Here is an 18,031-nt window from a genome sequence, read left to right on the forward strand (position 1 = left end):
GGCACAGGGGAAACTGTAGGGCAACTGTGGGTGGAGTGTTCACTTGCCTTCTCTCCCATGGCCACCATGTACCATGGCCGGTGCATGGGAGTAGGCCAAGTAGGCGGCTGCCTAGGGCACCACCTGGTGGTGCACCCTCTCCCCACATGGAGTATGTATGCTCCTTGGAGCCTGCCCGCCCCATGGAAAGCAGGCTCCATGGAGCACAGATGCTGCCCAGCTGGTTTTGCATACCCTGGGTCTGTTACAGACCCAGGAAACACAAACACGGACAGCACCTGCACATTGTTCTCCTTGGAGCCCGGCAGGGATAAATTAACCAATTGTAAAAGCTGAAGAGCCAATTACAGTTTATAAAAACTAGCTCCTATTGAAGTTGTATGCTGCCACTCAACCTTCCTACCCTAATTTAGCAGAGTCATGGGGTGGGAACCATAGCTCAGTGGTGGAGCATCTTTCTCGCATGCACAAGATCTTGTCACTGGCACCTCCAACTAAAAGGATCAAGTAGAAATGGTCATGTGAAGGTCTTGTCCCTGGCACGTCCAGCTAAGAGGATCAAGTAGTATTTTCATAATTTTTATTGCTTAATCTCTCAATTTTTTTAAAAAAAAAATTAAATTTAAAATAAAAAACTGTAAATTAAAAATGTAAATAGCTTCAGGTGACTTCATTTCTCCTACAATTTTTTGTTTTTTACATTTCAGGGGGGAGTGCTAGTGGGCAGCACGCCTAGGGCACCAAAAACCCTAGCACTGGCCCTGCATGAAGCATTACTGGGTGCTTCAGGAGGGAAAGAGAACATGAGAGAAAAGTGTGTCCAGGCCACGGCCAAAACTGACTGCAGCTGTAGCTTTAGGCAGTCACAACAGAGAGAGCAGCAAAGGATGGGGTCAGTAGGAGCATTGAGGGGCTTGGGAAGAGACCTGTGTAGATGCAGTCCCCACCCGCTCCCCTGCTCCTTGCAGCCGCAGACAGAACGGAAATATTTTCACATTCCTATTTGGTTGCATCCTATATTGTGCTCCTTTGAGAACAGGAACGACCACAAGTCAGCAAGTTCACAAGATGTTGCCTCTTATCATGACACTCTTCTAAGTCAAGTTTTTCAAAAAGAGCAGACTACAGTCAGAGATTGTATTATTGCTGTATGAAGATGGTTGGTTGACATCTGAATCAGACCTATAAAGCCAGAAGTGTTGCCAACCTCCAGGTTTTGCCTGGAGATCTCCCACAACTACAATTGATCTCCAGGCAACAGAAATCAGTTCACCTGGAACAAACAGCCACTTTGGAAGGACACACCAGCTTTGAAAAAGCCAGTGTCCTTTGATGTGTGCCATGGAAATCACACAGCCCTCACCCTGCATCTGGGAGGCATGGGCTGCACACATGCAAGAAGAGCATTCACACTGCTCCTGCATGTGTGGGGCGGATGCATCATGCACCCCGGCTGTTCAGATATCTGAAAAACATGCCCTGCATTTGTTTTAGAGATTTGCTACTGGAAGTTCTGGTCCCAGCCTGCCCTAAGACAAGGTAAGTATGGGCAGGACTCATGGGGCAGATATGTGCATGTGATCGCACACATTAAATCCAGAGGGAAGGCGTGGCCAGGTCAGACCAAATCTCTCATGTGATTTCACCCTAAGACTCAGTCATGTGTGTGTAAAAAAAAGGTACAAAATATGGTTCTAAGGGAGCCTAGTTTCTTTGTCTGCTTTAATCATTCATTGATCTCAGCAAAGCCAAATGACTCCTGGTTCAGATCCTTTTAATTGGAGATGCATGGGATTAAACCCAAAACTTCTTTATGCACCATATATGCTCTGTTCTGAATTAAGACCTTTCCCTGCTGTAGAAGACATGGGGAACATCATTTTTATTGCCTGCAGAGGGACATGCAGTCCCAAAGTTATGGAACCTACTCTCCATTGGGGCTTTTATGGTTCAGGAAAATGATGCAGGGGGAAGACAAGAGCCATCCCCCAGTCCTGAGTCAAATAAGGCCACTACAGACTTTAAAATCTGAAAGCGAGTCAGGCCAGGGGTATCCAAATCTCATTCATTTTAAATGAGATTTTATATTTGGCCACTGTGTGACACAGAGTGTTGGACTGGATAGACCATTGGCCTGATCCAACATGGCTTCTCTTATGTTCTTAAATGACCCATGCCATTTAGGCCCTAGGTACCTGGTCAGTTTTACTCAGAACTACCAACATTTTTTATATTGAGATCAGGTTATTAACAGAGCTTTTTCCCCCCTGGAGGAACATGGCTGGAACTCTTTGTGGAAACAAAATTCTCAGAAAATGTTTAAAAGTTCAGAAGGGCAGCTGTGTGTTTTCTCCTTCATTTCCCTCTTGAGAGTTCTGGCACCTCTTTTTCCAGGAAAAAAAACCCTGGGAAAGACAGAATGTGAAAGGACAAGACACAATGATATAAAGGGGGCAGATGCTTCTTGGGACACTGTGACTTGCTGACTGCTGCTGGTTCTTAGGGTGCTGTATACTACAAGGGGCTGGAAGTGTTGAGATCCAGATTGTCAAAACAGCAGTTCTTCAGTGTGCTGCAACAGCAGCAGTGAATAAAACTATTTATAGAGTACCAAGTGTGAGCCTGTTTGCAAGCAAATGAGGCAACCAAAATCCAGTAAATGAGGCAGAAATACAAGTGAAACTCCGCTTGCCTTTGCAATAGGAATTCGGTCAATTTTAGAGATGCTGAAGTATCACTTTCACATCAACTTTAGAAAAATAATGTCATAAGAGTCTTAAAGCAACAAATTCTAATTTCAGCCCCAAATACTCCACTGCCAAAAGGTCTAATTTGAGAATTCTGCCAATTATTAAGACAAATCCAAAGTCTAGTTTTGACCTAGTGGTTGGCTAATTTTCTTGGGGGGAGGGGGTTAGCCTGCTTGACAAAATTATAGCATTTTGGTATATGGTGTTGCCCATGCTTTCTACTGCAGGGAAGGGTCATAGTTCAGAACAGAGCATATGTAGTGCATAAGAAAAGTCTTGGGATCTCAGCCAGGAGTCATTTAGCCCTGCTGAGACCTTGGATCCATAGATAGTTAAAGCAGACAAAGAAACTAGGCTGCCTTAAAACCATATTTTCTGCTTTTTTTTTACACACATGACTGAGTCTGAGGGTGAGATCACATGAGAGATTTGGCCCAACCTAGCCATGCCTCCCTTCTGGATTTAATGTACGTGATCACATGCATACATCTGCCTCCGCCCCCCGAGTCCTGCCCCATACTTACCTCATCTTAGGACGGGCTGGGACTGGAATTTCCCAGGAACAAATCTCTAAAACTCATGCAGAGTGCATTTCCTGGCTACAGCCGGGGAGCATGATGCATCCACCCCACACAAGCAGGAGCAATGTGAATGCTCCTCTTGCACGTGTGGGGCCCATGCCTCTCCTGGCTGCAGGGTGGGGGCTGTGTGATTGCGACGGCATACATCAAAGAGCACTGGCTTTTTCAAAGCTGGGATATTACTGCGCCAAATTCCCAGTGTGATCCCACCCTTAGACTCCATTGTCAGATCATTCATTTTTATATATGCGAGACAACTGATGGGCTCTGCCTGCTTACCCTCCACAGTGGTGTCATCCATCCATCTGGAGCTTTTCTGGCCCTCAGAATAAGTAAAAGGGGGAGCATAAATGCACTCCCAATACTGCCTTACCCTGGCTGGCAGGTTCCCTGAGCAGAGAATCCTTCATCCCACTTCTTCCTTGGCCTTCTGTAAGTACCTTTATTTAAAGGAAACTTGCTCCACCCCCTCATCATACCTGAGCCATCAGTGCCTCTTCCTGGTTCTCCCCGTTTGGTTCCCCTCTCCCACTTGTATCTCTTGTAGCCCAATATGGGTCATAAAAACATAAGAACATAAGAGAAGTCATGTTGGATCAGGCCAATGGCCCATCCAGTCCAACACTCTGTGTCACACAGTGGCCAATATATGTGTGTGTATACACACACATATAAACATACACAAACACACATATCTATCTATCTGTCTGTCTGTCTGTCTATCTCTCTATCTACACATACATACTTTGGCTAATAGCCACTGATAGACCTCTGCTCCATATTTTTATCCAATCCCCTCTTAAAGCTGGCTATGCTTGTAGCTGACACCACCTCCTGTGGCAGTGAATTCCACATGTTAATCACCCTTTGGGTGAAGAAGTACTTCCTTTTATCCATTTTAACCTGACTGCTCAGCAATTTCATTGAATGCCCACAAATTCTTGTATTGTGAGAAATGGAGAAAAGGACTTCTTTCTCTACTTTCTCCATCCCATGCATAATCTTGTAAACCTCTATCATGTCACCCCGCAGTCGATGTTTCTCCAAGCTAAAGAGCCCCAAGCATTTTAACCTTTCTTCATAGGGAAAGTGTTCCAAATCTTTAATCATTCTAGTTGCCCTTTTCTGCACTTTTCCCAGTGCTATAATATCCTTTTTGAGGTGCGGAGACCAGAATTGTACACAGTATTCCAAATGAGACCGCACCATCGATTTAGGGGCATTATGATACCGGCTGATTTGTTTTCAGTTCCCTTCCTAATAATTCCCAGCATGGCGTTGGCCTTTTTTATTGCAATCGCACACTGTCTTGACATTTTCAGTGAGTTATCTACCATGACTCCAAGATCTCTCTCTTGGTCAGTCTCTGCCAATTCACAACCCATCAACTTGTATTCGTAGCTGGGATTCTTGGCACCCATGTGCATTACTTTGCACTTGGCCACATTGAACCTCATCTGCCACATTGACGTCCACTCACCCAGCCTCAACAGATCCCTTTGGAATGCCTCACAATCCTCTCTGGTTCTCACCACCCTGAACAATTTAGTGTCATCTGCAAACTTGGCCACTTCACTGCTTACTCCCAACTCCAGATCATTAATGAACAAGTTAAAGAGCAATGGACCCAGTACTGAGCCCTGCAGCACCCCACTGCTTACCATCCTTCACTGTGAAGACTGCCCATTTATACTCTCTCTCTGCTTCCTATTAATTAGCCAGTTTTTGATCCACAAGAGGACCTGTCCTTTTACTCCATGACTCTTGAACTTACTAAGGAGCCTTTGATGAGGAACTTTATCAAAAGCTTTCTGGAAGTCAAGGTAAACAACATCTATTGGGTCCCCTTTGTCCACATGTTTGTTCACCCCCTCAAAGAACTGTAACAGGTTAGTGAGGCAAGATCTTCCCTTACAGAACCCATGCTAAGTCTTCCTCAAAAACTTGTGTTCAGCAATGTGCCTACTCATTCTGTCCTTGATAATGCTTTCTACCAACTTTCCCGGTATTGAAGTCAGACTGACCGGCCTGTAATTTCCCGGATCTCCTCTGGAACCCTTTTTAAAGATGGGGGTGACATTTGCTACCTTGCAGTCCTCAGGAATGGAGGCAGATTTCAATGAAAGATTACATATTTTTGTCAGGAGATCCACAAGTTCAACTTTGAGTTCTTTCAGAACTCTTGGATGTATGCCATCCGGACCTGGTGACTTATTAGTTTTTAATTCGTCTATCAGTTGTAGGACCTCCTCTCTTGTCACTTCAATTTGACACAGGTCTTTCAACACCCCTTCCAAAATTAGTGGTTCTGGAGTGGGCAAACATTTCTCATCTTCCACAGTGAAGACTGAGGCAAAAAATGCATTCAGCTTCTCAGCCATTTCCCTATCCTCCTTCAGTAATCCTTTTATCCCTTGGTCATCCAAGGGCCCCACTGCCTCCTTGGCTGGTTTCCTGCTTCTAATATATTTGAAGAAATTTTTATTGTTGGTCTTTATGTTTTTTGCAATATGCTCTTCATAGTCCCTTTTTGCCTGCCTGATCACAGTCTTGCATTTGATTTGCCACAGCCTGTGTTCCCTTTTATTAATCTCACTTGGACTAGCTTTCACCGCTTAAAGGAGTCCTTCTTACCTTTTACAGCTTCCATTACTTTGTTTGTTAACCATGCAGGCCTTTTCTTATACCTGTTTGTGCCTTTCCTAACTTGAGGTATATATTTTATCTGAGCTTCTAGGATTGTAGTTTTAAATAGCCTCCAAGCTTCCCCAAGGGTTTTGACTGTATTTACCTTTCCTTTCAGTTTCCTCTTCATATGCCTCCTCATCTCAGAGAATTTACCCCTTTTAAAGTTAAACGTGGTTGTGCTGGTCCTTTGGGGCAACTCCCTATTTATACAAATAGTGAAATCAATAACGTTATGGTCACTGCTCCCAAGCGGTCCAATCACTTTTACATCTCTCACCAAGTCATGAGCATTACTTAGGACCAAATCCAGGATCGCCCCACCCCTGGTAGGTTCTGTGACCATCTGCTCCATAGCACAGTCATTGAGAGCATCTGGAAACTCAATCTCTTTCTCTCAACCTGAACACATATTGACCCAATCAATCTGCAGGTAGTTAAAATCACCTATTATGACACAGTTTTTATGTTTAGCCGCTATCTTTAATCCTTTCATCATATTATAATCGTCCTCTATCTTTTGATTTGGTGGCCGATAACAAACTCCCATAGTTAAATTTCCTTTTGGGCCCTCTATTTCGACCCAAAGCATTTCTAGAAGGGAATCTAATTCTTTGACCTCAGTCTTACTGGACTGTATACCCTCTCTGACATACAGAGCCACCCCACTTCCAACCCTTCCCTCCTTATCCTTCCAATATAACTTATATCCAGGAATCACCATGTCCCACTGATTCTCCTCATTCCACCAAGTTTCTGAAATTCCCACAATGTCTATGTTTTTCCCCAACACTAAACATTCCAACTCACCAATTTTATTTCGAACACTTCTAGCATTTGTATACAAACATCTATAATTTCCCAGGCAAGTTACGCCTGCAACCTTCCTTCTTCTGCCTCGAGACTTTGCAGACACTCCATACTGTTTGTCGCCATCTCAGTGGACAACTCTGATCCATTTCCCGGTAGAAAAGTAACAGCTAACCCTTCATCTCTTTGAGATGAGTCCTCCCAAACCAGAGACGTTTCATCTCCTGTCGGCTTTCCCCCAAGATTTAGTTTAAAAACTGCTCTGTCACCTTTTTGATTTTAAGCGCCAGCAGCTTGGTTCAGTCTGGGGACAAGTGGAGACCGTCTCTTTTGTACAGCTCCCGCTTGTTCCAGAAAGCATCCCAGTGCCTAACAAACTTAAACCCTTCCTCCCTACACCTCGTCTCATCCACACATTGAGACTTCTAATTTGTGCCTGCCTCTCCAGCCCTGCACATGGAACAGGTAGCACTTCTGAGAAGGCTACCTTGGAGGTCCTGGCCTTAAATCTCCCGCCTAGCAGCCTAAATTTTTCCTCCAGGACCTCACGACTGCATTTCCCCACATCATTGGTGCTAACATGCACCACGACCACTGGCTCCTCCCCAGCACTGTCTATCAGCCTATCTACAACACGTGTAATGTCTGCTACCTTCACACCAGGCAGGCAAGTCACCATACGGTCAGTACACTATTTTGCCACCCAGCTGTCTACTTGACTAAAGATCAAATCACCAACTACCAAGATCCCCCCTCTCTCCCTGCCCAGGGATGGTTCCTTGGCGCAAAAGGATTCCCGCTCACCAACTGAAGAAGAGGTCCCTTCTGAGGGCGCATTCCCCTTATCCTCAGCACGGTGCCCTGTTCCCTCTCGACCCTCATGCTCCCTGGCAGCAACGGGGCTGCCACATTCAGAGTGGGGCTCATCTAATACGTCCCCAAGAGTCTTCTCCGAGTGCCTAACTGACTGTCCCTGCTTTTCCAGGTCAGTCACCTCAGCTTCAAGGGTACTAACTTGTTCCCTGAGGACCAGGAGCTCCTTGCATTAAGCACACACCCAAGACTTCTGTCCTGTGGGCAGATAGTCATACATGTACCACTCAGTGCAAAGCACTGGAAAGCCCCCACCCCCCTGCTGGCATTCTACCATCATGGTAGCTTTTTAAAAATACGGTATACAGTCCCCTTTTAAATCCTGTTTGTTTATGTGGCTCTCCTTCTGGAGGGTGTACTTGCCTTATTGGGTACACAAGGAAAATAGGAATCTGGGTTCCTTGTCCTTACAGAGCCCCCAGGCTAAGAGCAACAGGCCAAGAGCCCTTTAGCTCTCGCCCTGCAGCTCGCGCCTCTGGCAAGGCGCAGCTTAATAATGCAAAGAGGGCGGGGCCTCAGTCTGCCTCAGTAGCCACTCCTAATCAATCAGCAACAATCACCTTCAGCCCACTCAAGCCAAACAAACAGCAGTTCCCCAGCAACCACAAACTCAGATTTTTCAGCAATCACACAGTCACACAAACTCAGAAATTCTCAGCAACTCCCCCAGCTGGTCAGTTGAAGCTTCTCCCCAGATTCCCATCTTCAACCTGACCTTGCCAACTCAGAGATCTCCCTCTTCAGTGGGAGTTGTCCCCAGTTGCCTTCCTGCTTCCTAACAAAACAGGCCACCCGTTTCTCATTGCTATCTCCAACCTTCCCCTGCTGTCTAGCCCTTGTATCTCTGGAATGAGGCAGGGTGGGCGGGCTCCCACAGTGGGCTTGTGCCTGTGGGGCCCAAGTGCCAGCAGCTCCTTCCCCACCACTGTTAAGCACAGCACTGCTGCTCTCCTCTTTGCCTGACTCTCAGCTCAGCAGGTAAGGGAGCTAGCTGGGTCTGAGTGGGGGCCTTGGGAGTGTCAGGGAAGTCTGGAGCAGCAGGCCCCACAGGCAACTCCAGAAAATACATATTTAGGAACCCTGTGGCACAGAGTGGTAAAGCTGCAGTACTGCAGTCCGAGCTCTCTGCTCGTGACCTGAGTTTGATCCCGGCGGAAGCTGGGTTCAGGTAGCCGGCTCAAGGTTGATTCAGCCTTCCATCCTTCTGAGGTTGGTAAAATGAGTACCCAGCTTGCTGGGGGAAAGTGTAGATGACTGGGGAAGGCAATGGCAAACCACCCCGTAACAAAGTCTGCCGCGAAAATGTCGTGTTGTGATGTCAGTCCAGAGTCGGAAACGACTGGTGCTTGCACAGGGGACTACCTTTACCTTTTTAAAAATATATATCATATCTTTATAGATCGTATTTATATATCAATATTTTGTCCCTGCCTGGTTATCTCCCTCACCCAGACCCTCTTCTTTGTAAAAATATGAACAGCAACAGATAGCAAGAGAACAGTAGGTTAAGGAAACATTCAGTTGTGGGCCATGAATGCCAAAGCCTGAGGCACATGCATTTAAAACAAGCAGCATGTAGAAATGATAGGATGCTTGAAGTCAGGTGCTCTGAGTTTTCTAAAAGAAGAGCAGGATATAAACATCATTAATGGACTGATTAAGGATACATAAGATAATACCAGAATAGTTATGCAAGTGTACTTCTAGTAATTGAGACACTTAACTGTGCTTTAGTATACAAAAGAGGTAATGTGAGGAATAACCTTGACTGCTAAGAGTCTCTCAAGATTGTTGTGGGGGTTTTTTGCTACCAAGCCTCCCTCAAAGTCCAAAGAAGTCTTTAGCTACCACCTTCGGCAAGAAGAATGTGATTAGAAGGCAAAGAACATTTTTAAAATAGGGGAATTTATGGGAATGAAATAAAGAAAAGCATTTCTCAGAAAATGTAACATTTTTGGCAGAACATTTTAAACATTTTAAATTCAGTTCAATGGGATTATCCAGAAGGATCATTACATCCTCCGACCAACACGGCTGGCATGAAAGATCTAGTCACTGGGGTCAGAGAAGCAAATATAGCTGTTTCATTAGGTTAAAGGGAAAAATCTGTATCAATAGCCCATTTGAACTGAGAGGAGGGAACAGAGTTTAACTTTGGAGACAAACGGCTTTCCAGGCTAAACCTTTCTCCCTCTAGCACGTATCTGTGTGCTGAGAGGTATCCAGTAGAAGTTGGGGAATGAGGAGAAAATTAGAATAGCAGAGGTGGGATTCTGGTGGTAGTTTTTTGGCTGAGGAACTACAAAATCTGAAAGATGACTGTCGAATCTGAACCACTTACCAAGTTGACAAAGTCTTGGTAACAGATCTTCCCATCAGAATTATTGTCTGCTAAGGCCAAGAGCACTTCTAGCTTGTGTGGATCCAATTCAGAGCCATGGCTTTGGAGGAGATTTTGAAATTTCTCTGTGCTGATGTAGCCCGTGTTTTCAGGGTCGAACTGAAAGGGGAAGGAAGCAAAAGGGAATTATTTTCAGTGTATCAACACAGCACATGCTTGCTGACCCACCATGATTTCCCACCCATGGAAGTGCAGCAGCATTATTTGTCCAAGCAAAAAGACTGAACTAGCTGACAGTAGATTGTCATGCAATGAGAAAAGAGAAGAGCCCAAAGTAGAAACGTTACCGAAACCATTAGGAACTCTTGTTCACCCAACCAGTTTCAAGGGCTGGAAAAAAATTCTGCACTGTGGTCCAAGTGATGTCATTTTATGAAATCATGGGAGCAGGGCAATACTGTGACTTCCCTGCATGTGTGTGTCAGCATGAGACAAAAGGACTGAGAGATAGACATTATGCACAGTAGCATTATTCTTTTGAAATCTCAGAGGTGGTTCACAGATATATGTTCATCATTTGATGATTGACGTCTAATGTGCAAATGACACTACATAACAAACACCACAGACACAACTTTCATATATCTCATATCCCTTCTAACTGTTACATCGCTCTTAACTACTACACCATGCTGGGGTGAAAAGTCATAATTTTATTCTTAGCCACTAAACTGATTGCAATAAATGAACTTAAAAATACTTTTATGTATCTTTATGTTCTCAGAAGAATATAAGAAGAGACCTGATGGATCAGGTCAGTGGTCCATCTGATTCAGCACCCTGTCTCAAGCAGTGGCCAGCCATTTCCTCTGGAGGTCCAACAACAGCGCACAGAGCTCATGACCTTCCCTGATGTTGCCTCTTGACACTGGTATTCAGAGGTTTACTGTCTCTGAGGATAAGTCCAGATGGGCAGTTTGAGGCAATACAGGGACAGCCCCCAGATGGATTAAAATAGAACATTCAGACATGAACATCTGGAGACTGTCCCACTCCCTTAGTCACCCCATCCTCCAGTGTCATTAAAGCATCTGAAAAAGCTATCACTTCCAAAGTGGTAGCAAATCTCCACAGCACTTCCCTGCTGCCTTTCCTGGCTCTCTGAACAGCTGGGGAACACCTAGGAAGCCTCACTCAAGTGCTTGAGCAGTCTGACTGCTCCCCCAGAGTGCACAGAGCTTATGTTTGTCCCAGCACCAAGCTTGTCCAACCTGCAGCCCAAGGGCCGCATGGATGGCTTTGAATGCGGCCCCAACACAAACTCATAAACTTTCTTAAAACAGCAGCTGGAACTGTGCGCTGCAGTGGCAGCAGATCCTGGGACTGAAGCTCCATCTGGTTGCTTTTTCCTCCTGCTTGCTTTTTCCCCCTACCACCAGAGAGGGCGCCAGAGCTGACTCAGAGCATGTGTGTAAGAGTGTTCTTCCTTTGCTCCTGGGCACTCGCCAGCTCTTCTTTCTTTCTGCTTTGGCCCCTACGGATCTCCCACCCAGGACAAAGAGCCCTTGGTTGTGCTATGGAGGTATCAGGGGTGGCCCCTCTCTGGGAAAGCTGGGGAGTAGCAAAGCCAGCCTCCCACGCTCCTGGGTGGGCTTGTGGGGTGGGGTGGGAGTTTTCCCTGTTGAGTGGCTGCTGGCCCCTCTCTGTGAAGGTTGGAGGTGTGTATGTGCAGTGGAGCTGGGCTTGCTGTCCCCAAAATGGAGATGCTCCACTACCTCGGGTGGATTCTGTTGCATTTCTCCTCCATCTTTTCACTGTGGGAGTTCGGGAATCCCCTTGCCCTTCTCTGTAGCTGGGACTGGAAAAGAGACACACAGAAACAGATGGCTTCCCGCCCCCATGAGGTCTCTGGAGAGAGAGGTTTAAAAAAAAGAATGTAGAAAAAACAGGCCTCCTGCTTTAAAAACAAATCAAGGACCACCCCCTTCCTTTTTTTGTGCTCCTGACAGTGAGCCTTCGGTGCTCATGACAGCTTTAAAAGCAAGCTTCAGTTGAGAAACAGGGGCTGGTGTGAAAAAGAAAAAAAATCTGCCTGCTCCCCCCCCCCCCCTCTGCTCCAAGCTTCTGAGAGGGGGCATGGAGAGGGAGCAATGATTTCCCTTCCCCCTCTGTTGGAGATTTAGAGGCATGGTTTGGGAACAGAGCAAAACAAAAGTCTCTTCCACCCAACCCCATAGCTACCAAGGGGCCTGCCTTCCTAGCAGTTTTTATAGACCCCCACTGCAGCCTCAGTTCCTCCTCTGGACCCTCATTTGCATCACCTGTTGGTGCTAAACAGACTGAATGCTGGATTAAATTGGGCAGGGACAGGCTGCAGTGAGGATTACAAATCAGGAAGAAGGAGGAGCAGAGCCTGAGTCCTTCACAGACCGTCAAATCCACAGTTTGCTCCTCCCTTTGTTCCTGCTTACCAAAGTGCCCACTGATACTTTGTGTAAGGATCCCACCCTCACCTATCTGAAAGAAACAACATAGTACAGAGAGAAGCATGTAGCTACAGAATTTGGGATCAGGCAAAGGAAATCAAACAAACCCTATTTTCTTGGAAAAGCAAAGGACATTTAAAGGTTACTTGCTTGTTGTGCTTGAAACTTAAGTTCCCTCCCGGCTCTGCTCTCCATTTCTCAATTATCATTCTTAAGGGAAACAAGAATCAGAAAGCCTGGCATTTTCCTGAGAACAGTGGAGAGGATGGAGTGTGAGCAGTAGGCGGGCTATGCTGGCTGGGAGGGGAAGATTCAGGGTAGGGCTCCCTTATAACAACTACTCATGATGAGAAAGGCAGAGTGGGTGACCCCCCCCCTCATTTTCCTCCTGGATCTATCCCCATTTGTTGGTGTAAAGTGCTGTCATGGTGGATCAGGTTCTCAATTGGGCAGTTTTAAGAGTACGCAGGCTCTACACAACACTGACGTAGAGGCCCGCCAGATACAAACATTCTACAAGCAGTATTGAGAGCATTGCAGCCTGGTTGAGCCTCTCTTATTCGCCGACCAGCAGAGCCTATTCCACATTTTCAGTGCTCCTCTTCTTCTATGTGCAGCTTGCAGTAAGCTTCTCTGGATTCCAGGTAAGAGAGTGAGAGGTGGGGGGGGGGGTCTTGTGGAAGTTGTTGTAGAGGTCACTGTAGTTGTCTGGGCTTGTGGTGGGGCTTGCTGAAGTCTGGCCGGGTTCTTGTTTGCTTCTGGCAAGCACCATATTGGCACATTTTCTGATGTTATGCTTTTTTTCTTTTATTGTTGGGGTGGGTGACTGAGGTAGCCTGCTGGGCTGCTGCTTACCCCAGGCTAGACCTTTCCCAGTCCTACTCCTGGCTTAGTGTACTGCCTGGCCTGGTTTCTGTTTCAGCTCTGGGCCATCTGCAGCAGGACTTGGAAGCAGAAAGGACATTAAGGTCCTGTTTCTGGGAGGGATGGAATGGGTTTTTTTACTGCTCTCTCCCCCTTCTGCTTATATGTGGTGGTGGATATCATGAAAATTATGCATGGACTTTTTTATTGTTAGTGTTTGTATATTTATGCAACCCAAGACAATTCTTTTTCCAATGTGGCCCAGGGAAGCCAAAAGGTTGGACACCCCTACTGTACACAATCTGACTGGGAAAGGTTATTGGCTTATTATGCCAGGGTTCTCCTGGGTGCAACTGTATTCATGCTTTTGTAATCCAATCTTTGTAATCTAATCCAATCTTTTTCAGTAGGAAAGCAATGTCAACTATTTAGATGCGAAATAACAACAAGCCAGTGAGGTGGATTAGGCTCAGAGTGTGTGTCCAGACCAAGTTCACTCAACACATTTCCTTTGTAGACTATACATTGCTGTATATTTTTACACTGCCTCATAGTTGTTAATATAGGGAAGACTATAGTTTTGTAGACAAAAACATAGGCCTCAGCCTGTGTCATGGTGCCTTCACATGTTCTTGACCAGCACATGAAGCAACTTATGTACAAACGCTCACAATGCCCAGCCATTTCATGTTTTCCTCTGGGTCTTAGGCTCAAAGCATTGACCATGAGATTTCTGTAATGAATGTTAATAAATCAAAATTAGGTTTGCAATTTACACATGCATACCTGAACAGCATACTTGATATTGCTACAGCACAGACACTGTCTCCAGATTTTTATGCAATATTTCAAAGCAAGAGGTATCAGTTATCAGAGACTGTCAAATAAAATATTGCAAGAGTGCTAATCTTTTAAGCATGTTTTATTTTACATTTTTAAAAATATTCAATTGTGTTTGTCTGTGACCTTTATAAAGTTTATATCTCCACACCTGACATTACATTTTATGACACACACAGCCTGGTCTGACAAGATCTCATTTATATCAGATCCGGCCATCATAACAAATGAGTTCAACACCCCTGAATTGTATGATGTAAGGGAAGGATGAAAATGGGATAGGTGGCTCTTTATTCCACATTTTGCTGCAGTTACTGCAAGAAATGTATGATTCGTGATAGGGTTTGCCTGCTGCCACTGACAGCCAGCAAGGTCCTGCATGTGTTCCTCATCCCTCACACTCACTAAATGGGGCAATGGAAGAAAATGGGGGACAATATTGTTCTGTGCACAATGATCCCCCTCAATATGCTCTTCTCCCAAAACTCCTGGAGGAAAGCTCCAGGCAAAGGTTTAGCAACCCTATGGAAGAAAGAGAAGCTGTAATTTTAACAGCTGCCTCACAAAAAAAAGTTTATTCAGTACAAATTCTCCTGCTGAACTGCAGAGGAAAGCCACAATGATTAAAATCACAAAAAGATGCTAAAATTGGATCTAGGTTTCGGAAACCTCACAGATAGCAAAAATCTGAGCAACTGCCTTTCAATCTATTCCTACTCTCCTTGTCATTTCTATCAACTCTGGCTAGCTTGCCTGCACTTTTCCATCCTACTACAACTCCATTCCCCCCTCCCCATCTCACATAAGATTAGATTTCTTCATTCCCCATTGTTTATTGGTTTTAAGAGTATGCACAAATTCGAGAGAGATTTTTTTTTAAGTTTTATGTATATTAAACTCTTACAAAACTAAGTGGCTTTTAAAACATCATTATTTATTTACACTTCTATCACACCCTCCCACTCACAATGGATCCATAGGGCAGACTGCCACAAATATCTGAAGTCATCATGTAACAAAAGTACAAAACACAGCCAGCAGATAAAAAGAAGCACACCTCCAACAGAGCACACTTAGCAAACATCAGCAGTTCTTCAACCTCCCAGAGACAATTTGAGAAAGTTCAGTTCTAGCTCTACACAAAAAGGTCAACACAGAGGACCTACCTCGGCAGGAAGTTCCACAGCCTTGACGCCAACATCAAACAATACTATTGTTACCAAGTAAACCCCCTTTTTGGACTGGATGTCGAAAATGTGCCTTAATTCCCTGCCCTCCCAGATTAAAACTGGCCCATCCAGATTAATCCACTAAAGTTTTGCTTGATCAATCTATTGGTTAAACAATTTCCACAGATCAGACACACCCTCCCCCAACTGAAGAGATTGGTTTAAGCTGCTCAGGAACACAAACAACACATTAGGCAGAAAAAAACAAGATGGCCCAGTATAGTTTTGATTGCGCAACAGCTGGTAGAAAATAAAGAGTATCACACTAAACGATATTAGTTATTCCTGGAACAGTGTTGCTTCTCAGCAGAAGAGAAAGACATTGGGTCTGCAACACGTCCTGTCCTGCTGACTTCAACAGAATATTTGCAGACTGTATTTGATCTCCATCAAACTTCAGAATTCATTGTATTGTTTAATGTCACTCGAGAGCTGCCGTTCTGCAATAGCTTTTCCAGGCACCAACTGGTTTAGAGACAGCTGTCTGGCTTTAAAAAAAACCACTGCAAGATCTTTTATGTATTCTAAAGGATTCTGTACAGAACAGGTTTACATTGGCTCAGCAAGGGGCCACTGCATAAGAATGAGAGGTTATTTTCTACTTCAATTGTTATTCCTTCTCTTAATCTCATCCTGCAACAGTCTGTAGATTTCTGAAGTATTGGATATCTACATCTTCTTTCTACTGGCATTTATCAAGCAAATGATTACAGTTTTTCAGAGTGGCAGATCACTAGAAATTTACAAGCTGTGATATACCATTTAGCAAAGCAAGTTGGCAGCTCTTGGAGATGTGCATGCAGCCAGGTTCACCTTTTCTGCCGATGTAAAAGTCAGCATGATAAAAACTGAGATTCCAGATCATTTGCATGGTTTCAACAAATAATAAAAACAAACATTCTTATCCTAAAATTGGTGAAGTGTGAAGAACATTCACTGGGAAGCCCATAAGTTAATTCTTGCCTCTATCATGAACTCATTAGTCCAGCTTTAGGCAAGCCACTCTCAGCCTCCCCCCTCCTATTTGTGTTTTGAACACTCTTGAGCCACAAGCAGAAGACAGGAAGGCATGTGACAAAAAGGCACTAGCAGCAAGGTCTTCCAAAAGACACCAAAAAAAGAGGCCATTATACAGACCTATAACCCAGAAGGTGGATCTGTTCCATGGGTTGAAGAGCACTAGTCTAAAAAGCTTTATTCAGAGACAATCAACTTCTGAATACCAAATGCTAGACCAGCAATGGGAGAGAAAGTTGGCTTTCTGAAAGCACCTTGCCAAACCAAATACCGGAAACAGAATAGCTGAACTAGCCACTCTCAACCTCTAATAAAATAATCTACAAAATGATAAATAGGTGGATCCTTGTGTAGATCCAGCAGGGCTTTGTTCAAAAAACACCCAGAGCTCCAGACATAACTTCCTGGAAATTAGATGACACTGGTGGTGTAGTGGACAGAATGCTTGATGTGCACTGGGAGATCTGTGCTGAAATCCCCACTATGATGTAAAGACCAGTGGGGCACCCTGGGCGAGTCATTCTCTCATCTGACTTACCCTCAGGATGTTCTTGGTAGAATAAAATGGGATGATCCCATATGCACCATTCTGAGTTCCTTGGACAATGTTTGGAGAGTAAATGTTCTCACTAATGAACCACACAAAAGGTCTAGCACATCAAGTCCACCATTCCTGATATTTTCTTCTAATGTGCAATTCCTTTCCTTTTGTGCCCTTAGAAGCTCATTGATTTACAAATCTTGAGCAGCAGAAGAAACTTTTTTTTTCTTTTTGATGTAAGGGCTAAAAGGACTGCAACAAATTTTGCAGTTGCTAGAGAGATCTTAGGATCCTTATCACTGAACAAAAGAGCCATGGTTTCCAGAGTACAGGGAGAGAATTGGTTGAATAAAGGCTTAATATAGCAATCCCTGATGTAGCCAATCCTCCAAGAGCTTACAGGGCTCTTTTTTGTAAGCTCTTGGAGGATTGGCTACATCAGGGGTGTGTGGCTAAAAAATGGTTATCATATAAACAACTGCTAAAAATACAGGGAGGCAAGGTGGAACTAAAACCAGTGGAAGAACTGCAGGGGAAATTTAATTGGTACCAACTGCAACAAATTAAAAGCTTGGTGGAGCATGATATTAGAAACACAGGAATAAGACAAGATCAAACAAATAGAAAAAATGCTGTTGGGTGATGACGAAAAATTGATTTCAAGGATTTATAAGCTTTTATTGAAATGGTCTACAGAAGATGAAGTAGTGAAATCTCAAATGATAAAATGGGCAATTAATATGAATAAAGAAATACAAATGGAGACATGGGAACACCTATGGAAGAACTCTATGAAAATATCGACGTGCTATAATATAAAAGAGAACTGTGTGAAAATGCTGTACAGGTGGTATATGACACCTAAGAAATTAGCAAAAATGAACAATCAAATATCAGACAGGTGTTCAAAGTGCAAAAATCATGAAGGTTCTTTCTACCAAATGTGGTGGACTTGTGAAAAAGCAAAACAATTTTGGCAACTGATACAGCAAGAAATTTCTAAAATCTTGGGTT

General features: G+C 44.4%; 1 protein-coding gene across 1 annotated transcript in view; it reads right to left on the reverse strand.

The window, feature by feature from the left end:
* RHBDL3 (rhomboid like 3) overlaps positions 1-18,031 on the reverse strand; it is a 190,657-nt gene that overhangs the window by 90,147 nt on the left and 82,479 nt on the right. Inside the window, exon 4 of the mRNA XM_060253195.1 lies at positions 10,041-10,199. Coding sequence (XP_060109178.1) covers positions 10,041-10,199 — 159 coding nt within the window. The remainder of the gene's footprint in view (positions 1-10,040; positions 10,200-18,031) is intronic.

This window comes from Heteronotia binoei, chromosome 13, assembly GCF_032191835.1.
Source record: "Heteronotia binoei isolate CCM8104 ecotype False Entrance Well chromosome 13, APGP_CSIRO_Hbin_v1, whole genome shotgun sequence".
NCBI lineage: Eukaryota > Metazoa > Chordata > Lepidosauria > Squamata > Gekkonidae > Heteronotia > Heteronotia binoei.